Source organism: Capsella rubella, unplaced genomic scaffold (assembly GCF_000375325.1).
Source record: "Capsella rubella cultivar Monte Gargano unplaced genomic scaffold, Caprub1_0 scaffold_3, whole genome shotgun sequence".
Classification (NCBI taxonomy): Eukaryota; Viridiplantae; Streptophyta; class Magnoliopsida; order Brassicales; family Brassicaceae; genus Capsella; species Capsella rubella.
Window position 1 is genome coordinate 13,991,991 of NW_006238921.1, and position 23,290 is coordinate 14,015,280.

Sequence of the window (23,290 nt, forward strand, 5' to 3'; positions counted from 1 at the left end):
GCTGGTGGCAGCAAATTGTTGGGACCCTACTTCCAGGTTACAATATTTTTGTCGTTTTCTTTGCCTCCTAACGAAGAGCTCGGATCTCCTGCATCATAGACCATAGTAATTTCCTACACCTCCCTGTAATAATGAGCCACGTCTCTATAAGAGAGATACAAGTTGGTGTGTGACACTGACAATAATATACAGCTCTTTATTTATTGTTAACTTTAAATAAATAATAAGAAGTCCAAGAGAACTAAAAAAGATTGAATTTTTTTTTGGTTCTCTTGCTCGTTCATTAGCTTTGTTTGATTCTCTTGACTTGTGTGGGTAGCTCCTGACGAAGAAGAAGAAGATGATGATGGTAGTGAACAACAGCTTTGATCTTTGGCAAAAAGATGTTTTCTTCTCTGCCGCTGAAGAGGTTCAAAAATCTGCAGATATGTATGTGTAATTTGTATTTTGGTTTTCGTGTAGTTTGTGATGTCTCTTGATTAATCTCTTTTGAGCTAAGGAACTTTTTAATAGAAATTTAGGATTTTGATTTGTCTTTCTTGTTTCAGAGTTCATTGAATTACTGTATGTGTTCAGAGGATGAAGAGATTGAGATGTGTTTAATTTTGCTATTGTTTAAAGTTTTGATCTTTTTATTTTGTTGGATTATATCAGAATGGAGTCTGCTTATAGATTGTGGATTAGAGAGAAGAAAGATGAGATCTGTAAAGAACTCCAAGCAGCTTTAGGTACAGCTAAATGGCAGGTACAACAATACAATCATGTTTCTTGATTCATTCTCAGTTTTATTGTGTTGTTGTTGTTCTTTGCAAAGTTTTTGTGTGTTTTGATGTATCTTTATTTGTTAATTTGAGTTTTGAAACTGTGGGAATCAGTTGGAGGAGTTTGAGAAAGCAGTCAGGTTGAGCCATAAACGTTGTGGGGATGATAATTCTGCATTGACACGGCGTAAACAGTTTGTTACCGCTATTGAAAACCAGATTAATCGCGTTGAAACTTCTCTGCAAGAGGCTTATAGTGAGAATGGAAAAGAGCGTCTTCGTTGGATTGATCTTAACGAAGAAGAGCGTGATGACTTGGCCATGTTTCTCTCTGGATCTTCTAGGACTTCAGAGAGTTTTAGTGGTGAGAACAGCACTAACTCGAGAGAGTCTACTAATAGTTCCCTAGTTGAGAATCCTCGTGGAATGAATGGAGTGGACGTAGACTGTGGAAAAGAGACATTCAAGAAAGCGAAAGGTTGCGGTAATGGCTCTGATTGTGTCATAGATATTGAAGAAAGAGTAAAACCGGGGAATGCAGATGCAAGGATACGCCAAGTAGAGAAATCAGCTGGGATGAGAAGGATATGGAGTTCACCAAATTTCAATTCTTTGAGGATTATAGTTCCTGGTGATAACGGAGACGAAAATGAGAAATTGGTGGCACAAGTGGAAGCCACTCCTAAAGTCAAAGGAACTAAGACAGTATTGTGGATGCAGAGGCTTCCTGATCATAACCAGGTCAGTTTTCACAATTAGTTGAATTATAAGCTTTACTTGTGAATTGTGATAGGTTGAAGTATCTTACTTGTTTAGTGTTTTTCTTCAGCTCTTTGACCAAACTGGTTGTCTCCAAAATCCGATACGAATACCATTTAATCACCCGATCAAGCTCACTGTTTCCTTAATGCTAATGGTGTTCCTTCTATGTGAGTCACTCTACTTATGTTAGCTTAATGAATCAGCACTTTGCTTATATAAATTTCGATCTTCAGAGTGTTTTAATTCGCAAACAAGCATTGATTTTTCACTTGTTTAAACCGATGCAGTACCCTTCTTAGTGTATTCATCTTGAGAACTCAACCAACCACGGTTTGAAACTGTTGAAGAAGCTAAAGAGATCATCAGCTTTCGCATCTAACGGTTAGGATTCATCATCCCACAAGAACACAAACAGAGATTAAAAAGTTTTTTGTTGTCTGTAATGTAATTGGCATATACTTTACTTTTGTTTGTTGCTTTGGTTCTTCAGGGAACATATATAGATAAACAGAAACTTGTAAGATTAAGTAAAGGGGGTAGAGATTATAGTATACTACGGCTTTGGCTACCGTTGATAAAGATGTATATTGAAAATATATTTCGTAGATGTTTGACAATACGCTGTAAGAAATCAAGATTTATGCTATGTTTTGTACGAGCAATTTATCAAATAGATGATACATTTTGAAAGAGTTTGCTCTCTAAACCAAGATCGTTGAATCATTTATTTGGTAAGGACCAAGAACGTTAAATCTTTTTTTTTTTGGTAAGGACCAAGTTATATTATGTCTTGCTAATTCCTAGATATACTGGCTTCTAAAGCTGTCGGCCTAATTCCTTAAAACAGACGGTCGATTTTGTTCATAACTTATTATTATTCTGGACAGATTGTTAATTAGTGTATAATCATAAGATTCCGGATACTATAAAATTTTCAGGCCAGTTCGAAACCATGTGTCTTGAGAGACTAGGGTGTGCAAATGATTGGCCTTTATAATTGTCTACCTAAAAATAATCTAAAGAATCTTTAAAGCTTGGAGATACAATCAAAGTTGTATACATGAGGTTATCTAAATGAAGCTATATAGAGTTATATTGTATTAAGAGATATATTTCATCTACTAAATTTGTAAATCTATATTATTTTCTTAAATGTAAAGAAAGAAAAGAGATTAAAGATATTTTATTAGAAAGTTTTCTAGCACTCAAACTTGTCTTTATTTACTAGCTACAATTAAGCACAACACTTGTCTAATTATCAAATCTGACATGTCTAATTAACTCTTGAACCAGCCAATTACTTTAGTTCTTAATTCATAATGAAGGTAAACCAAGTGTTTTTAACTTGACACGTATTTAATATAAATACCACATATCTACAAAAACGTATCCGATTTCTTACAACCAATATATAGTGAAAAACGGTAGGAAACAGCTGTTTTATTTAGCACCGTTCGATAGAAATATGATCTTGCCATTCTATAAATCATTTTTGCTAAGAAATCCTCTATATGATTACCTACCTAAATGATATATAGTAGATTTTTAACATATAGAAAACGTTACGTTTTGATTTTAAAGTTTTTGTAAGAACCTTATCATTGTTCTTCCCCAATCTCTTCTCTTCTTTCACTAGGTTCTCTTCAGTTCTCTCTCATGGCCTCTTCTTCATTCGACGGTAATTCTCTTTTTGGTTTCTGGATTTCCATAGTTCTTAGAAATTTTGATTTTCACAAGATTTATTGCTAGGTTGTTTAGTTTGAATCCTTGGAACTGTAGTTGGAGTTTTTTCTTTCTTTTGTGCATTAGATTTGTGAAGATGAACATATATAGTGATGCTTTTACAACTTTACTAGCTAGGTGGTGTAAGATTATCGTGTTCTTTCCAATATTTTTCCATCTCCATGAGCTCATATTGGTTGATGAATGCTGATTCCAATATTAATTGATGGGGTCATTTAACTTCATGCAGTAGGTGCAAGTACCTCAAGGGTTATAACAATAAGTGATGATAAAAAGAGTAGAAGGAAAAACACTACGCCTCGTCATTTGAGTTCCTATGGGAAGAAGACTAGTAAAGCTCCAGTTCAAGCTCCAGGTACGTAAAGGAACATGTTTATAGTCCATGCATTTTACATAGTTTCTCACACATTGCAACAAAATTGTTTTCATCATTAGAAACTGACATCAAGGGGAAAGGGAAAAGAGTTTGCTTCAAAACCGAATCTGATGTAGGTGAGATGATGAAGATCAGAGACATGAATTGTCCTAGAGAAACACAGTTGGTCATAAAAGAACCTGTCCAGGAGAATCTGCCCGTTGTGAGGTCAGACCAAACCAATAACCGTCAAGACAGACCTGAGAAGGAGAAGAATCCGGAGAGCTATGGTTTCAAGCAATGCGTGAAGCTGATACGACAGCTAGAGTGTTCTAATCTCATCCAGAGTAGTTTTCGCCAAAAGTTCTTGACATGGTTCAGCTTAAAAGCGACGGCTGATGAGACAGTTGTGGTCAAGACATTCATCCATTCTTTCCAGGATGATTCAGTTGCTCTAGCTGAACAGCTCGTTGACATATTCTCTTATTGCGCATCAATGAAGGGTTCTGCCAATACTGGCTTAGGTGTTGGCGTTGGCGGTGATGGAGGTGGTAGTAGTGGTGCCTCATGTAAGAAGCCTCGACATTGATTTAGTGTGGAGGGTGCCTCATACAAGCATTATTCATGTTTCAAGTTTGAGTATTTTGTTTTCTTTGTTTGGGATCATCACTTAGAAAGAGTCTCAACTTCTATTTTATCTACATTATAATTTTTATAGCATTATTTGGATTATTTTCATGGATTTTGTGTTGAGTTATATAAATGTTTATGTTCCATATAACCAAAGAAAAAATCAATTTAAAAGAGGAACCATACTTGAACATAATTAACATTATTGGGCCTTATTAGACCGCCACAACGTTTAAGCCCAAATATTATTTATGACCGTTAGTGATTGATTATTCTACTTCTTTCTTCTGATGATTATAAAAAAACAACGCTCTCTTTGAAATCGATGGAGCCAAAACTCAAAACCCTAATTTGCATTCCAGATCCTCTCCATTGTCTCTTTTTCTCTCTCTCTCATTCGCAACAATGGAGGAATCAGTCGATGGTGGTGTGATGACGATGCTCGTGAGGGTTCGATTTCATAAACGGAGAACAAACGAAGTTCTGGTTTGAATCGGTAGGTTTCAATTTCTTTGTGGATTTCATAATAACATGGTTTAGGGTTTACTTTGAAGCAAAGTGTTAGATTTGGGAATTGCGTTCTCTTTCTGTCTCCATCGTCGGTGTTTTAGTTTCAGATCCTAGGGTTTCAGAACGATTTGGGGGTTTTTTCGTTTCCAGATCTCTGGTTTTGATTTTAGCGGTGCTTGTAATCTCTCTAATTCAAACTATTTAGTCTTCAATAGATTACAACTCTGTTTCGTTATCTTTTATGTGATTTCAAGTTCTCTTTAATGCAGATTCAGAGATCATTCAAGGTATAGACCATCTTCAGTGAAGAAGAATATACTCTGCCTTTGTTATGGAACAAACTGGAAAGAATCTGCTTCATCCGTGAATGAGTTTTAATGTCACTGACGTATTGCACAAAAGGGGGATTTTTCTGAGTACCCATCAAGTTACGCATAGGGAAACTCCACGAACTGTTGTGAAGCAGTTTAACTTTGCTGCAGTATCTTGGTGGAGAGGTTGAAACCTACCATGTATCACATTCTAATTTCTAGATAATGCTTGATTAAGACATGGGATATGCTCAATCACCGACGATGAGCTTGAACCTGTATAAGCCAGAGACTTCTTCTACAATGTTTGGAGCCAATGAGGTGAATCTTATTTCTGATAGTTTTAACCATTCCTTCAAATAAAATCAGTAATACTGAAATATATATATTCAAAATTGTGCAGGTTGAGGTTGACCGTGTGATAGGTTGAACCAAAATTATAAGGTGTGGTATCAATTACGGGTGTGGAAAAAAGCTTTAATCATGCTTTTGATTTGGGTCAGGTTAGCTTGAATTTGGTTTGGATTCTTAATTTACACTAAATGTTCCATATAAGGCTGGTTAGTTGGCTATGAATGACCCTGTTCTTGATGTTATAGCGAAAGTGAGACTGCCCTAGATTTCTATAAATACGTCATGATCATAGTCAACAAGCTGAAAAGAAAATGCATGGTCTGCAGGCTTTCCTGTCTAAATATTAACAGTCCCTATTCAGGTTCCTAGTCACCGGGATGAAAACTATCCTCTTGGTCGAGGTAATCAAAATTACCACTCTAAATGTCCATGTCCCTGATGATTGATTAAAATTGTGATAGTCCCAATTCTGTAAATTCTCGGGTTTGCCTTGTTTCGGTCGAGGTAATCAAAATTACCTCTTTGAATGTCCCTGTCCCTGTTGGTAGAAAGTAAAAAAGACAGTCCTAATGCTATAGATTCTCGGGTTCCTTTGCCCCAAGCTAAAAACAAATGCCTCGTCTTGGTTGAGGTAATCAAAATTACCTCTCTTAATGTCCCTGTCCCTAACGGTAAAATGAAAAAGAGACAGTCCCAATGTTTTACATACTCGTGTTCCTAGTCACCACGCTGGAAACAAATGCCTCGTCTCGGTCGAGGTAATCAAAATTACCTCTCTTAATGTCCCTCTGTCCCTAACGGTACAATGAAAACGAGACAGTCCCAATGTAGATTCTCGGGTTCCTAATCAGCGAGCTGGAAACAAATGCCTCGTCGCGGTCGAGGTAATCAAAAGTACCTCTCTGAATGTCCCTGTCCCGTTGGTAGAACGTAAATGAGATAGTCCCAATGTTTTAGATTCTCGGGTTCCTAGTCACCACGCTGGAAACAAATGCCTCGTCTCGGTGGAGGTAATCAAAATTACCTCTCTGAACGTCCATGTCCCTGATGGTAGAACGAAAATGAGACAGTCCTAATGCTTTAGATTCTCTGGTTCCTAGTCAGCAAGATGAAAACAAATGCCTCGTCTCGGTTAAGGTAATCCAAATTACCTCTCTGAATGTCCCTGTCCCCGATGGTAGAACGAAAACGAGACAGTCCCAGTGCTTTAGATTCTCGGGTTTCTAGTCACCGAGCTGAAAACAAATGCCTCGACTCGGTTAAGGTAATAAAAATTACCTCTCTCAATGTCCTTGTAGCTGATGGTAGAACAAAAAAAAAGACAGTCCCAGACTTTTAAAGTCTCGGGTCCAAGTCACTCGTGTCAAATGAGATTCCCATTGATTCAGGGGTTTAGTCATCTGACCCAAAAACACAAATGCCTCGATCTGGTCTGTTGTCTTATTATACATTAATGAGCTTGAGATATGTCGCTGAAAGTACTTATGCCAAAATAAATCTCCTCGATGACCCAAATCAGGTAGTTCCTTAACTCTTTGACTTGCTTAAATTATCTCTTCGTTAATATGCAGAAGTATGACATTCATGGAGCATGCATGATCAAGCGTACAAGTTTGAGGTATGTGGATGATTAAATGTTCTACGTATGTGAATTAAGGTATGTGAATTTCTATTTCTTCTAAATCCTATGCTTTACTACTTGATCTAGTTTCGTTATACTATTGTTTCTAAGCTTAATCTTTTTCTTTTGTTCGGTTGTTCAATAAACTCACTATTGTGAAGACACCAAATGTATCAAACAACTTACATATATATGTTAACATCAATATATTTATTTGCAGGCAGCTGTTCTCCACTATTTGAAGATCATCATAAGAGTTTCAGGTTATTCTTTTGCACCCTTTCATAAGACTTCTGAATAAGAACTGGAATCACCAATCATTCAAAATCATGCATATTGCATTTGCTTAAGTTTCTCTCTTGTTCTAAACATAAAGTTGGTACATATAAGCTTATTAGCATACTTTGTTCATGAAGGATGAGGAGTTCTTATAAATTGTTACCGTTGAATCTGGAAAAATATAGTAAATTACTTGATAAAATGGTAATTTCTAACCCAAATCAAACAGTTTAGTTTGAAGTTATTCTGCTTTATCGTTCTTGATACTTCCAGTTTGGAAATATTGATTTTATGCTTTTCTTGTAACTTTGTTTCCTATGACTGCTGATTATTTGTTATACTTGGTCTATAAACTGACCACTGCTTACGGGTGTATTTGAATAACACATGAATCTCTTAGTTTTGTAAATCATATGTATCTGATTTTGAATATGTTTGCTTCCTTTATAGTTTTATCATTTCTTGTTGGTATTCTTGTTATGGTCTTTGCTTGGTTATTCAGGTTTCAGCCACAATCGGATGAAACCTTAAATGCTATTAGTCATGTTATGATGATCATCATCATGTGAAGTTTGCATTTTCTGAGTCTTAATTATGACTTTGTTTCGAGTGTTTGTGCTCATATCACTTAAAGCATGAATCTCTTAGTTTTGTAAATCTTCTGCATCTGATTTTGAATATGTTTGCCTCCTTTATAGATATATTATTTCTTATTCGTATAATTGTTATGGTCTTTGCTTGGTTATTCGGGTTTCAGCCACAGTCGAATAAAGCCTTAGATGCTATTGTTCATGTTACGATCATCATCATCATCATGTGAATTGTGCATTTTCTGTATGACTATGTTTGTAGTGTTTGCTTCCTTTATATGGTTTTATTATTTCTTGTTGATAGTCTTGTTATATTCTTTGCTTGGTTATTCAGGTTTCATCCATTATCGGATGAAACCTTAGATGCTATTATTCATGTTACAGTCATTACCATCATGTCAAGTTTGCATTTTCTGAGTCTTTTTTATGACTTTGTTTGTAATGTTTGTGCTCATGTCACTTAAAACAGTTTGCTATACTAATAGTTTGTTATCTGGTTTTGTTTGTAAAAGTTCCATAGAGGACTGAGTTGGTGAGAGTAAAAGTATTGGTTAGTGTAGTGTCCTTAGGTGACTAGACTTAAAATGATGTGATTCATTTCTTCACCTGTGATTTTTCTGTGTAACATTTATTCATAGAAATTGTCTAATTTAATATTTGGTGGCATCTAAGATTCCTTTATACAAAATCAGAAGCTGCATTTCTTTTCGTTTCTTTTATTTGTAATGTGAGTGATACGTGCAATAGTTATTGTGTGTTTTCGTGTAGGTAAAATTAGTATGTGACACCCCTGAAACTATAGTTGTGTGTGTGCTTACCATAAAATAGTGTTTTACACCATATTATTGAACAATGCCTTCTCTTACCTGTGTAGAATGATTGATTCGATGAGTTTTTCTGTGTTTGCTTATAACTGATTCCAAGAGAAACTTATGTGAGATATGTGAGGTCTGTCTTAATGCAAACCCAGTTTGCTTTATGCAAGCTTTTGTAATATCATTGAGGAATATGCAAAGCTGTATTGTTCTCACTGTGATATTTTTTCTGATTATTCATTTGGCTTACACTTAGTATTAATCACCTCGTTGCTTTGTTACTTTCTCGGTTCTCTTTGCAAGTATATTGTTTTCCCTTCTTTGTCTTCTTGTTGTAAACGTATGCTCTTGTTTGTTGAGATTCTCAGTCTTTACATTTTTTCTAGACTGAATTGAATCAAAGTTTGGTTTATAGACAAAAACCAATTGCCTGATATATGCATTCTGCCATTCTCCTAATCATCTTTTTTTTTTCTTTGTTTTGTTTATTTAGTATTTTTAATGCATATTTTATCCTTTTTAGTGTATTTACAAAGAGTATAGTAAAAAATTATACTTTAATAGATTTATAACTTGTGTGAAACATGTCAAATTCACAAAAAAAAAATGTTACAAATTTATATCAAATCAAGAGTTCAAGTTATAAATTGTAAGAATTTACATTAAATGTCATTAGAAAAAGTTTAAAAAAAAAAACACTTAAGGTAATAAATATAATTAAATAAATAATCAAACAAATTAAACAAATATATTGGTTGTTTGGATATACAAATACTGATATAAGATACATAAATATTCAATTAAATAATAACAAAAAAAAATATTACAAATTTATATCAAATCAAGAGTTCAAGTTACCTAATATTATGGTAAAGCGGAAATATAAAACACATCAGAGAGTGTAAGACTACAATTAGAAAACGAATAGCATTATATTAGTTAAACATTAATAAAATTATTTTCCAAAACGATTACAGAAAAAAAAGTTTTATTGCTCAGCACGACTACAACGAACGTTGCTAAGAACCAACGTGGCATCTCCCGCCCAACAATCCAGCAAAGTTAGTTATCGAATGTTTTTTTTATACAATTTATTCTCAGTAATGCGATAGACCCAACAAAACTAGTCTCAACCAGTAATAAAATGACACGTAAGCAAATCTAATCGTACCAATTTAACAATCACGTGAAGAAACACGGATACATTGAGTGCACCGCAACGTACACAATCAAAAACAGCTATTTAAAATTATAATTAATTTAGTTTCATTTAATTATTTCTCTGCTCACTCCCCAAGAAAGATAGATCTATCCAAGAGAGACACACATTCACTGTTTTTTGACTCACTTTTTTTTTAATTTTTTGGATTTTGGTGAAAAGTTGAATTTGTCTCTTTCTCTTTTTCACTTTTTTCTCTCCGGCGTCAATTTCACGGCGGATACACGGCGGTCAACTATGTCATTGACTGTACCGGAATTCGATTTCAGAGTACGTCTTCTCTCTCTCTCGTTACTCTACACTGCTTCGCGAATTGTCTCTTAAGGTTCATTTCGTGTGTTTGCTTCTTTTTCCTTGTAGTTGACGTCGCCGCCTCAGTTTGGTTTTTCACCGATCGGGTGAGTTTTCTGATTTCTCGGTTCATTCCGTGTTTATCTTCTTCGATTGGATTCGGTTTTGACTCTGTTTCTCAATCAGGGAGCATAATTTCGCCGATGTTGATAATCTCGAGAACTGTGTCAAGTATCTGAATCAGAGCTTAGTCACCTATGGATTCTCAGCTTCGCTTGACCTCTTCGCTACCGATCCTGTGCGTGCGTTTTTTTAATCAAAATCTCTTATGGTTTTTTGTTTTGTTTGTTTTTGATGAATCTGATTCGATGAACTTGTTTTTAGGTTTCGATTGCGAGAACTTGCAATTGTATATACGCTTTGATCCAACAGAGGCAACGAGATGTGGAATTTAGAGAATCTTCTAATGATCAGAGACAACGGTGAGATTTTTTAGTCTTTTACTTGAATGATGATTTTTTCTGTGTTGCATTCTGAATTTATGATAGTGCTCAATCTTAATGCTTCTATTGCTCTGGATGAGATAGACTCTGTGATCTAGATAAAGAATTTTGTTACTGTTTTTGGTTTTGGTTTTTTGTGTGTTTAGAATATTGTTTTGGTGAAATTCATTTGGGAGTAATGAAGAAGACAAAAATGCTGGCATAAAAGTTACTGAAATTGCTACTTTCTTTGTATGCATGTTGAAGTATTTTTTGCCTTTGCTCTTTTTTTTTTTTGGTTTGATTCAGACTTTTATCTGACATGGCGAGACTTGAGGCAAAAGTTGAAAGGCTTGAGACTCAATTGCAATCTAAGGAGAGGGAACTTGGTTCTGTCACAAGAACGGAAGCCAAGAATACAGCGGCTTTAAAGGCCCATAACGAGAAGTTGCAGAAAGAGAGAGATGAGTTTCAGCGGATGGTGATTGCTAACCAGGTTTGGATCATTGCTTAATTTACCAGCTAGATATCTCTGTTTTTTGTAATGTTTCAAAGAATTTGGGAATCCTGATGCAGTGCCCTTTGAACCTTTTGTTTTCTTTTTGTATGAAAGCAAGTTAAAACCCAACAATTACATGAAACCAAGAAGAAAGAAAAGGAGTACATTAAGTTACAGGTATAGGCTCACACTCCAAGTTCTAAGTGTTTGTAATGTAAGTCGAGTAGTAGTTAATGAAAAATTGCATCTTATTTTAGGAGAGGTTAAACCAAGTTTTGATGGAGAAAAAGAAAGAAACGAGATCAGGCATGGAGATTATGAATCTACTGCAGGTACTCGTTTGGAATTTTAATAACTGACTATTGAGTTTTCCTTGGATCTCTCCTTTGGCTAATGAATATTCTCGGGTATATATTCACAGAAAGAAGGCAGACAGCGTGGGACATGGAGCGGGAAGAAAGCTGACTCTGATTTCTACAAAAAAATTGTAACCACAACGACAGAATTAGCTACTCATGCCTTATATTCCATTGAATTGATGCGTTACTTATATTATTGGCGCGATATAATCTTGTCAGGTGGATGCATATGAGGCGAAAAACCAAGAACTGATGGCAGAGAACACTGATCTGAGAGCGTTACTGCGATCCACGCAGGTTATTTGCTTAGTCTTTTTCATCCCATCTGTAAAAAAAAACTGTGTAAAAGAATCTTTATATTGATAAACTATGATACGTTTTGACAGGGAGACATGCGTTCTTTCTTGAATGCTTCCGGAGGATTAACCAACCAATCTTTGATAGCTAATGGAAGACAAGGTGCAGACCCTTCTCAGTCTCCATTGGGCGGGAAGACGGTACATAAATCTCATTACAAGATAAATCATTTATCGATTGATTCCCGTTGTATACAATTCACAACCAAAACACTAGTACATACCAACAGGAAAGAATATTGGTATTGACAGGATATGTTCGACCTACCTTTTCGTATGGCTCGAGGTCAAATAGAAGATAGTTTGCGCACGAAGATGGTTTCCATTAAGGTAAAATGAAAACTTTTAAGCATTCAATCATATTTTATAGTTTCTCATTTACTAACCTGTTCCATTTTTTTTTGTTTGTTTTGATATATGAAAGGAACGTATGGGTCAGTTAGTAGATGCACAAAAAGAAGTGTCTATTACTTCAGAAGCGTCAGAGAGGGAACTTGAACTTGAAGCACAACTCGTAGAGGCACGCAGTATTATTCAAGAACAGGTCTGTTAAAGCACATTCTTCTTTGATTTCTCAATTCCTATGATATCATCCGCAAACAATCCAAATCTACAATCTTCTGATGCAGGAATCTATAATGTCTAAACATTTACCTAAGACAGACCGGAGAAGGAACTCAGCTCCTCCGCAATCTTCCAACGGACTGCGTGGCTGAATGATTAGATTGTGAATGCCAGGTTCAAAATATGAAAATCTCTTCCTGTAATTTCTCTTGTTTTAACAAAGAAATGTCTTATGTCTTTCGAATCAAATCACAGGAAGATAACATTAAGAGTTTATATAAAAATTAATATGAATGTGGATTCGTGCTTGTAACGTTGTACAGAACAATTGCTGACAGCAAGTTGCAAGCTTTTAGAGTATTATAGATGAATGAGTGATTGGTTGTAATCATGTAGTTACGTTTTTTCTTCATAATACATATGATTATCCTTAGAAATAAATCTAATTATTAGTGAACTATGTTACTATTACTTCTAAAATAGACGTTATTATCTCAAGTGTAAAGTGTAAACCATGTAACAATCCAAATTGACACAAACACAAATCTAGGCAATTATCATGCTGTTTTAACAAGATATAAAATATTGGGTAAACTATAGCATATAAGTTTGATGTAAAAATATTGAAATTACTCGTATTTCAAACTAGAAGAATCAAAGCCTTTTGTAACCAAATTCTTATTGTATGTGTTTAGAAAACAACACACCGGTATCTCTAACAAACTTAACCACACATTTTAGTGGTAAAAATTAATTTACACTTCAGTTTTGATTTTTTTTTAAAAAAAATACAAATACCAAAAAATCTTATGTGAGAATTAAAAATGGCAGTTCTTTTGTTGAAATTTTTAAATTTTTATTTTTGTCACTTTTATGAAAGAATTATATAAAAAATAAGGATACATAATTATTTTATTAATTGTAATAGACTAATTTTGAAATACATGAATTATTTCCCTGATTAAAAGGATAATGTATATGTATATTTTATTATAATTTTATATGATACAAATATTAATCGGCGACCTTTGATAACCACTAAAACCGAGTGTGGCTTAAGATACCCCTATTGAGGATGTCCTAAGGGTTTGAGGGCGCACCTAAAACTTTATATGAATTGAGATCTCATATACACTTACATAGGGAGTTGCAAACAAGATAAATAGTGCATGAATGGTTACGTTTGTAGCTTTATAATTTTGACTGTAGGTTTTAAGTTGTAAATTATTTTGTTGTAATTGTAGCTTTTATTGTTGTAATATTTTGGTTGTAAAAATTAATATTTGGAAAGCATAAAATATGTTCTTTAGAAAAATGACTTTTTACAGCTAAAAAATAATTAAATAAAAAGATTTGGTTGTGAATAAAAAAGAGAAATATAAACATTGTAAAGCATGATTACTTTAGATATTGAGTTGTAAATATTTATATGGCTCTAAAAAGATTCCAACGCATCAACCAATCAAGCCCATACACTCAAGATTCACACCAAGTGTCACTCTAAAACATATTACAGAAGGAAATCTATAGCTATATCATACTGCTTTTGGTCATATTTGATTTAAATAAATTTAAAATGGTCCGGCACAATTAATTAAGATATATAGTAAAAATTTATGAAGATATAAAGTGGTCAAAATTCATTAAAAATGTGACAGACACATTTTAAAAACTTCTTTTGGCCGCCAGTTATTTAGATTCCGCTTTTGACAACTAAGATTTCATATTTTCTAGGGTTTTGGAGTGCGGCTAAATTTTTTCCCTATATAAAGAGAACTTCACATATATTTTCGAGAGGCGCCGGAACACAGGGTTGAGCGACGATTCATCGTTTACATCAATCAGAACTCGAGTTCCTATTAGAGAGAAATCCTATATAGTTTCATTAATTTTTAATCTAGATTCATATAAGAGTAGATCTTGTGCGATATACACCACCTTTTCCGATCAATAACATCAAAGAGATCATTTTCTTACAGCAATCTCATACGGTATGTCAAATGCCTAACTTTAGATTTCTTTCTGTTATGTTGAATTCTTGTAATATCTTTTGAGTTTATTGTAGATTTTCATCTAATAATAATTGAAAATATTTACATAAACCATTTGTATTGTGAATTCTTGATTTTATTGATTGATATGTGATTGTGTGTATTATATGCAATTCAATGGAATCTAGTTAAGATCTTGGGTAAAGGATAAACATAAATGTTTACACTATATTGGTTAGGGGTAGAACGGATTCGAATATCTGGAATTTCAGGATATTCAGATTTAGATATTGGATTCCGGAACACTGGTCATTTTGGATCCATGTTTTAAGTCTTTCATCCATGTTAGTTATGTTCACCTTTGGAATTAACCCGGAGCCCTTGAAATCCGAATGCATAAGTTTTTTTCTCAACTTTTAACAATAGCAATCTAAATTTTCATCTACTCTTAGAATAATTAGTCAAAATGGGGTTTTCTTTACTAATAGTTTGGGGTAAAACAATATTTGTTCAAGATTCAAAAGTCTTAGTTTCCCTTTTCACAACAAATGGTATAGTTCTCCATCAGGATTTGATATCTTTCTGATTCCAGTTTTCATAAGATCATGCATGCATCCATTCTTTTCCCAACTTCTTGTGATATGAGCATTGTATATGTTTCTGGTGCCACTAGAATCATGTAACTATTAAGTAACGTTAGCTTCAATTGCTTCTCCTTTTTTTGTTTAACATATAAGAAGTTTAGTTTGGAATACAGTTTCTTGAAGTGATATTTCACTTCCTTTTTATTTTATTTTATCTTCCTCTATCTTTTATCATATGTCTCACATCATCTCTAATTCCTTAGGCACAACTTCATCCAAATCATTGTTTCTCTAACATACTTAACATTATCTCTAAGCTTTTCAAAGATCCTTGGAAAACATTTCAACACATAAATTTCACAACCTCAATCATTAAATATATATACACATTATTGTGAAATGTAGTTTTAAAAATAATTACTCTAATTAGCTAAAAATAACGAACAAATTTGTATGAAATGAATAGAAACTTTTAAGGAACTAATATGCAAAAATACGAATGACATGCATATCCTTTGGCCCTGATTTATAAAAACTATTTTTATTTCGTCTCTTTCTTCTCTCCGTTCAACAAAAATTGAACCTTTTTGTAGATAAATAGAGACAAGAACCATTTGATTTTTGTAGCTTTGGTGGAAGAACTCTTTGTTTGCATTCTTCTTCTCTTTAACGAACGATCTCTCTAGTTCGTCACAATCTGTTTTCTCTGGTTTAGTCCATACGCTCACAAGTTTTCTCTTTCAAGTCTCATTTTGTTTACTTGTTCTCTCTTTCGTTGCAGGTAACGTGGGTTTGGATTAGGCTCTCTAGTTTCTACTACCCTCTTTCATGGCGTCTTTTGATAAAGGTAATGTCTTTTATATTTGGGCTATGCAATTCCTAGTTTTTAGAGACTTTTTCAGCGTCGTGATGGTTTTATTAGTTTACTTTTGATTACTGTGTTATTGATTCTACATCCTCTAATATAGAGAGCTCTTTTTATTTGGAAAGTTTCCTGATTGCGAGTCTTTCTACTGTTCTAGTTTGTTGCTTCTAAAACACATTTTCAGGCTCACTAGTTGATGTGTTTTACCATAAAAGAGGAAACTTTCCCTGTGTCTGAGGTGTTCTTCGAACTTATAGTAATGAATGTGGATTCTTTTTTATAAAAAATGAAACCTTTATGGGTTCTTGCTTTGACATAGTACTGAATGTGGAAACATGTAGCTTGTTCTTTTCTGGGTTTTGTGAGTTTTGTATTGTTGTTTGGATTTCTCAGACTAGTTGATGTCTCAGCATCATGTAGAATTTGTGTGTTTTCTCTAAGGTACTAGTTGACGTTTCTTTGTGTTACTGTAGATGGTACCAGATTAGAATTTCTAGTTGCATAAGTTTTGGTCTGAAACCAGGCTTCTAAATTTGGTAAACAGGCTTATGTAGCTTTTATGTCTGAGTCTTTGTGGCAGTCTTTGTCTAATTTGCGTTCCTGTCATGAAGAATTATTGGTGAAACAATGTTAAGAGTCGTGTTGCCATTGAAATGTAAATTTACGTCCTTTTCTCTGCAGGTGACTCAGTGGATTGGTATGCAAGCACTTTCAGTGACAGGAGACAGCTTGTCTATAGTCTGTCGAAAGGTTCTGTTAGAGCCTTTAGAAAAGTCTTGCAGGACTGGTCTTGTGATGCGATTCGAGAAGTGTTAAATGCAGAATCAGAGAAAGTAAGAAAACACACCGGCTTGACGAAAATTGAGATCATCAACAAGCTTTTCAAAACCGTATCAGAGAAAAACACTGGAGATTTGGAGGTAGAAGAGATGCCTTCATCATCAAAAAGACAGAGGAAAGATCTTGGTCCTTTGCACGATGTGACTCCCTCAGCTAAAATTAAAGGTAACAGACATGTTCTGCAGTAGTAATAAATGTGGATTCTTCTTAGAGAACCTTTGTGAATTCACTTGCTTTGACTTAGATGAACTGGGGTTTTTGAGTTTTTGTGTTGTTGTTTCAGTTACTCAGACTTGTTGATGTCAATATGTAGAATTTGTGTGTTTTGTTCTGCAGTACTAGTTGAGGTTTCTTTGTGTTATTGCACATGGTACCAAATAATAATTTTTAGTTGCATAAGTTTTAATCTTAAGCCATTCTTCTAAATTAGGCTAACAAACTCATGTAGCTTCTATGGCTGAGTCTTGGAAGCAGTCTTTGTCTATTTTGTGTTCCTGTTATGAAGAATTATTGTTAATACATTGTTATTTTAGGAGTTGTGTTTCGATTGAGATGTAAGTTTCCTGATTGTGAGTATTTCTACTTTTCTAGTTTGTTGCTTCTAAAACACATTTTCTAGTTCATTTTTTGATGTGTCGTACCATAAAAGAGTTTCTTGGAACTTATTGTAACTTTCTTTGTGTCTGAAACCACATGGTAACAGATTAGAATTTCTAGTTGCATAGGTTTTGATCTGAAACCATTCTTCTAAATTTGGTTAACAAGCTTTATGTATCAGTCTTGGAAGCAGTCTTCGTCTAATTTGTGTTCATGTCATGAAGAATGTAAGTTTACGTCCTTTTCTCTTCATTCAGGAGCAGCAGGTGACTCAACCGGAATCAATAAAATGAGTGCCGATCAAAGGAAACAGCTCGTCTATGAACTGTCGAAAGATTCCAGTGTTGCCTTAAAAAATGTTTTGCAGGACTGGCCCTGCGATGAGATTCGAGAGATATTGTGTGCAGAATCAGAGAATGGACTAAAATACACAGGATTGACGAAAGATGAGATCATTAACAAGCTTTTTAAAACCTTATCAAAGAAAAACACTGGAGATCCTGAGGTAGAAGAGAGGGATTCATCACCAAAAAGACAGAGTAAAGATTCTGATCCTTTGCAAGATGTGACTCCGTCAGCTAAAACTAAAGGTAACAAACACGTTCTGCAGTAGTATTTATATCATTCTACTGTTTCTATATGCTAACTTGAACATAGCATTGATCAGGGAATGGTACTATCCGCTGTAAAAACTTGGCTTGCCAGGCTAAACTGAGAAGGGGAAACACTTTTTGCCGAAGGTGCTCCTGTTGTGTCTGCCATAAGTATGATGACAATAAAGATCCTAGTCTCTGGTTAACCTGCAATTCGGATTCTTCATTAGACGATGAATCTTGTGGCTTGTCGTGCCATCTGAATTGCGCTTTCAAGAGTGAAAATTCGGGTATGAAGGAGGATAACATTAGTAATGATGTTGATGGATACTACCTTTGCGTCTCCTGCGGAAAAAGGAATTGTCTACTCGAGTAAAATCAATCACACTATCTTCTATCCTATAATTTTATACTATCTTTGATGGATACTTATTTTCTCTCTTTTATTTTCTTCTCAGATGTTTGAAGAAGCAACTGTTAGTTGCCAAGGAAGAACGAAGAACAGACGTACTTTGTCTTCGTCTTCTCTCGGCTCAGAAGCTCCTAAAGGGCACAAAGAAGTACAGTGTTATATTAAATAATGTGGAGAAAGCTTCGAAGTATTTAGAAACTGAACTCGGTGGTCCTCTTACTGGTCCTCCATCAAATATGAGTAGAGGGATCGTTAACAAACTTGTCTGCGTAAATAAAGTGAAGGTAGAATGCGCTTCTGCTTTGAAAGAGATTGATCGTCAACTTCTGTCTTCTAAGATGCAAAGTAAGATCAATAAACACTTATGATCAATTAGTACAGTACTTTTGTTTTCTTCTTCAGTGCTTGATTTGATATGAATAACAGGTTCGTGGAAGATGAGATTTGAGAATGTTTTCGCGAATTCTGTCACTTTGGTTATTGGAGCTGAAGAATCTTCCTCAAGGGACACCACCATTCATTACACTGTATGGCATCGTAAGAGCTCAGAGAAAGACTACCCAAGAGATTGGACTTGTGAATTGTTCAGTCCAGACACAAGGTATGAGGTCTTTGGTCTAACTCCAGCTACAGATTATTGCTTCAAAGTTGTTTGCTTTAGCGGCGCCAAAGAATTGAGCGTAGATGAATCCACAGTCTCTACACTAAACCTCGAAGATGAAGTAATGTCAAATATTCTACTTGGCTTTAAAAGCGGTATTACCGACTGCAACAATCTTTCACCTCCACCGCCTTTAGTGGGACCTGAATTCAACAGTGAAGGCCAAAGGCAAAAAAAGGATCACCTCGAAGAAGAAGTAGCGACCGAAGTTTTAACTGGTTCTGATGTCATACAGATGAAGCAAAACAATTCTAGTGAAGAAAAAGAGTTGGTCCTGGAGGATTTGTCCATCCCTCCGCCCCCTAGATTCAGGTCAGACGAACTCAATGACCGTGAAGATAGACCCGAGAATGCGAATAAAATGGAGGACATAGCAAGCTGCAGCAGTTTTTCGTTCGAGCAAGGTGTAAAGCTCATTAGGCAGCTTGAGTGCTCAGGCCAAGTTACAAGTGAGTTTAGACGGAAGTTTCTCACCTGGTACAGCTTAAGAGCCACAGCTAAGGAGAAATATGTGGTCCAAACGTTCATCGAGACATTCGGGGAAGATACAAAAGCTCTGGCTGAACAGCTCATTGATACATTCTCTGATTGCATAACAAGAAAGCGTCCTGCGGTTGATAGTGGCATCTGATGATAAAGCATTGATCCAAGTCTTTTTATTTCAACTCTCTTTTGGACTATTTTGAAAGGATTCAACTTTTCTTTCTTCTTCAGTTGGGATTTTTTTAAGCATTATTTGATACAGAAGTTTTTTAATATTGATTTTGGATTTTGGATTTTAATATTTTCTCTACTTTGGTCAGAGTCTTCTAGTTTACCGCCAATTTTTGAAAATATTATACTAACGGTAATAAGTAACATTTTCTAAATAAACATGAACCTGAATCTTGTTGCTGGAGTGGGCTCTCCGTCAATGAAGCCCAACTAGAGCCTTTCAACTAAAGTAGAGTGTTATAAAAAAAAAAAATTATTTTTATTATACTAGTATTAAGGCCCATGGCTTTCGACGGACTAAAAAAACAATGTGTAATTTGGCTTAAAATAATATTTTTTATCCCACCGTCATTTATCCCCAAGGAGATTTATGTATCATCATCTAACCAAAAGTAAGAACTCGTTCTCCATTTTAGGGCTTATAGAATGTTCCACTAAAATAAAAAATAATTATTGTTAACGATACAACAGTCATAATACATAAATATTCAATCATAAATATTCAATCACAACTTATTTTAAAAATAAACTTTTTTAGAACCCCTTATAGAGTTCATCATTAGAAGAAGAAAAATTAATCATTCTTTAAGAGTTTCACAAATTCAAATTAATCATTAAATTTAACAAAAAAATTTGTTTTAACACTCCAAAATAAAAAGGGAGATGCTCTAATATATAGTTGAATTCAACGGCTTAACCCAACCAAAAAAACCTAAATAAAAGGGCACTGTTATTTGTAGAGTGCGCTCGCATCTCGTGAAGAATGCAAAGGGCCAAACTTTATTGCATGCATGCCTACTTTGCTTCGGTATCAGTAAACTTCTAAAACCAAAACTGACCAGAGAACTCTCTTTACTTTACTATTCTATTCGTCGTCTCTTGGGACCATTTCCTCGTCCAATTATGTTATCTCTTTTACAAACTCTCTCGACGAACCTCTCTTATAAAACCAACAAATTTCATTATTTCTCCCCATAAATTGAGTCAATCAAAACTTCTCGAGTATATAAACTGACATTAATACTCGTTTCAGCTTTTTACAATTATCATGTGCCAAATAGTTATAATATACTTAGCAAATTATTATTTCATCAAAAAAAAAAAAAAAAAAAAAAATTATTATTTCATTCTAGCTAGAATCAAGTCATTTGTGTTTATATGACTTATTTACTTTGTTTCTGTCGGTTGAATTATGTTTCTATTTACAAATCTACATATCTTCCTATTCATCTTTGTTGATTTAGAGACAGAGAAACAACAAAAAATTTCTGGTTTTGAGACATTTGTAAATATAAAAAATTGTACTTTCCCTATAGCGTTGGGAAATTTACAAAAAAATGATCTAATGATTTAGAAAATAATAATAATAATGAAAGAGAGTATAAAATATAGATGTATAGCATTCAAATGATTTTGGGGACCCAAGGTCTTATAACAAAAATAGCTAATAAGCCAAACCTTGTAGTCATGTCTGAAATAATAGATTATGATTGGTGGTGACTGGTGGCTATACTGAATAATGATTTATTACCAAAATGAATCTTACTACTAATTTTTCATTTACATGTTCAAACTATAATGTTCAAATTATAATGCAAGATATATATCATATATCAACCAAATTAGAATTTAGAAATATGAGGAGAGTATAATTAATTCGGAATATAGCAGAATTAGTTAGTTATATAATCGATATTTGATCATCAGTACCTTTAGATAAATAGATTGTAATAATGTTAAGCAACTTCGATAAGGATCTTCCAAAATTCACGGGTTATAATGTTGATATATATATAAGACATCGTCAAACAAATATATATATATTTTTATAATAAAAAGTAAAAATCCAATAGTATGAAATGAGAACAGCTTAGGGTGACAACAAAATGTAAGGTTGTAGTCGTTGTCCAATATAAAGAATCGAGGTCTCTCAATGGAGAATGGGTTTAGGCTCTCGTGAATAAAAAGCAAAATGTCGCAGTCTTGTTAGCTTTGGTTACATATACACATATGTACTCTTCTTCTGTCTTCAACCTTTGATATTTTCTTTCAATAAAATGGTCATCGACCGACGCTCTTATATTTCTCCTTCAAATATATATATATATATAAAAGAGTTTTGGTCGTATATATTTCTATATAAATTTGCAAGCAAAGAGTTTTGGTAGAAGAAATTTAGCTGAAAAAATCATATATATTCTTACAAGAAAACAGTTTTAACTTTCATATGTAATGGAAATGTGGTATAGATTTTAGGGTATAATTTTTAGAAGTTGGGTTTAGTGTTTAGAATTTAGAAATTATTTTGAATGTTAAAAAAATTAGTTTTAGTTTTGTGGTATTTTTGGAAAAACATGTATTTAAATTAATTATATTTATAGAAAATTAAATTTATAATAGTATTTTTGGAAAAACAAATACTTATTTTCATGGAATTTAAGACAATTCTACTTTAACTTTTATACCGTATAAAAAAAAAATTCAAATTAAAATTATGTGAATATCCTTTCTAGATAAGACCTCTCGGATAAAAATAAAAATACAAAGGTTCGTCTAGTAAAAACTTAATGTACGTTCTGTCAACTTATTTTATTAATTAAGTATCATATTTAATTAACAACGTCGCTTTCACAAACAAAAACCTTATCTCAGTAGACATTAAGTAAACTGTTCCATTCACAGAGATCGATCAATCATGTCTAAGTAAGTGCCATGCGTCGTCTTCTTATCTTTTTGAAGTTGATGTGATGCCGTAATTAATATTAATTAATTAAGTATTATACATGTACGTATCGTCCAACTAATATATAATAGCTATAACTCAAGGCCAATAAACTTTAGACAACTTGAATAATTTAAGTAGAGAAGAGACAATCAGAAGAAGATGAAACATTCAGTTGAACTGAACATGTGTTTTGCTTCTTCACTTGTTTTGGTAGTTAGATATATCAACATACACTGATGTCACTTGTTTTGGTAGTTAGATATATCAACATACACTGATGATACACGTACGTATACTAATATTGCAATATTTTATATTAGCTGCATCTTCATTTTTAAGTAATTCTTTGTAATGACACACATAATATTTTGTGCTTTAATTTTATGGTATTCCAGATTTGAGATTTAAGTATTTATATAATCGTCAAATAAACTCAAGAGGGTTGACCTCTAAGTAGTGCTCGTATTTATTTGTATCTACCTCTCTATGCTTTAGTATAATTATGCTAGTCCCTTTGTATACGAAAGTTTTGTGTTATCCTAATTATAATCAAAAGATTCTACATTGCAAATTAAGCAACTCTGCTTTAAATGATAGGGCAGAACCATAACCTTGAAAGTAAGATAACCTAATATGAAAAATATATATATATATATATATATATAAATAAATAAAAACATAACTTATTTATTTTGCATACTGTTAAGAACTTAAGATATGTTGTTTACACTTGAGAATAAAATGTAATTTGTTTTTCTTACAACCTTTGTAAATCTTTTTTTTTTTCTGTCAACTATAACTTCGAAA

At 33.7% G+C, this 23,290-nt stretch overlaps 4 protein-coding genes and 1 long non-coding RNA gene across 6 annotated transcripts; all 5 read left to right on the forward strand.

The window, feature by feature from the left end:
* The first annotated feature begins 231 nt into the window (after positions 1-231).
* Positions 232-2,194, forward strand: LOC17892633. 2 transcript variants are annotated; one of them, XM_006298119.2, is made up of 5 exons: positions 232-429; positions 655-745; positions 876-1,502; positions 1,591-1,690; positions 1,811-2,194. In XM_006298119.2, the coding sequence occupies exons 1-5, from the start codon at positions 341-343 to the stop codon at positions 1,834-1,836; spliced, it is 933 nt and encodes a 310-aa protein (XP_006298181.1). In that variant the 5' UTR covers positions 232-340; the 3' UTR covers positions 1,837-2,194. The 2 variants fall into 2 exon arrangements, with proteins under 2 accessions (XP_006298181.1, XP_023641598.1); XM_023785830.1 differs by having other exon boundaries at positions 232-409.
* A 985-nt stretch (positions 2,195-3,179) lies between these two features.
* Positions 3,180-4,313, forward strand: LOC17893877 (VIN3-like protein 2). The gene is made up of 3 exons (XM_006296692.2): positions 3,180-3,201; positions 3,496-3,621; positions 3,702-4,313. The coding sequence occupies exons 1-3, from the start codon at positions 3,180-3,182 to the stop codon at positions 4,208-4,210; spliced, it is 657 nt and encodes a 218-aa protein (XP_006296754.2). The 3' UTR covers positions 4,211-4,313.
* A 272-nt stretch (positions 4,314-4,585) lies between these two features.
* On the forward strand, positions 4,586-5,670 carry LOC111831628. The gene is made up of 3 exons (XR_002834723.1): positions 4,586-4,747; positions 5,031-5,393; positions 5,476-5,670. It is a non-coding gene; the product is annotated as an uncharacterized LOC111831628 (long non-coding RNA).
* A 4,382-nt stretch (positions 5,671-10,052) lies between these two features.
* On the forward strand, positions 10,053-12,892 carry LOC17892690 (afadin- and alpha-actinin-binding protein). Its single transcript, XM_006297837.2, has 13 exons — positions 10,053-10,220; positions 10,311-10,348; positions 10,428-10,539; positions 10,626-10,723; positions 11,033-11,219; positions 11,337-11,399; positions 11,480-11,554; positions 11,644-11,709; positions 11,801-11,878; positions 11,968-12,078; positions 12,190-12,267; positions 12,362-12,481; positions 12,567-12,892. Exons 1-13 carry the CDS (start codon positions 10,188-10,190, stop codon positions 12,651-12,653), a joined length of 1,146 nt encoding a protein of 381 aa, XP_006297899.1. The 5' UTR covers positions 10,053-10,187; the 3' UTR covers positions 12,654-12,892.
* A 1,390-nt stretch (positions 12,893-14,282) lies between these two features.
* Positions 14,283-19,806, forward strand: LOC17891041 (VIN3-like protein 3). Its single transcript, XM_023787046.1, has 7 exons — positions 14,283-14,492; positions 15,858-15,923; positions 16,623-16,946; positions 17,636-17,968; positions 18,046-18,343; positions 18,430-18,728; positions 18,810-19,806. The coding sequence occupies exons 2-7, from the start codon at positions 15,905-15,907 to the stop codon at positions 19,673-19,675; spliced, it is 2,139 nt and encodes a 712-aa protein (XP_023642814.1). The 5' UTR covers positions 14,283-14,492; positions 15,858-15,904; the 3' UTR covers positions 19,676-19,806.
* The last annotated feature ends 3,484 nt before the right edge of the window (positions 19,807-23,290 follow it).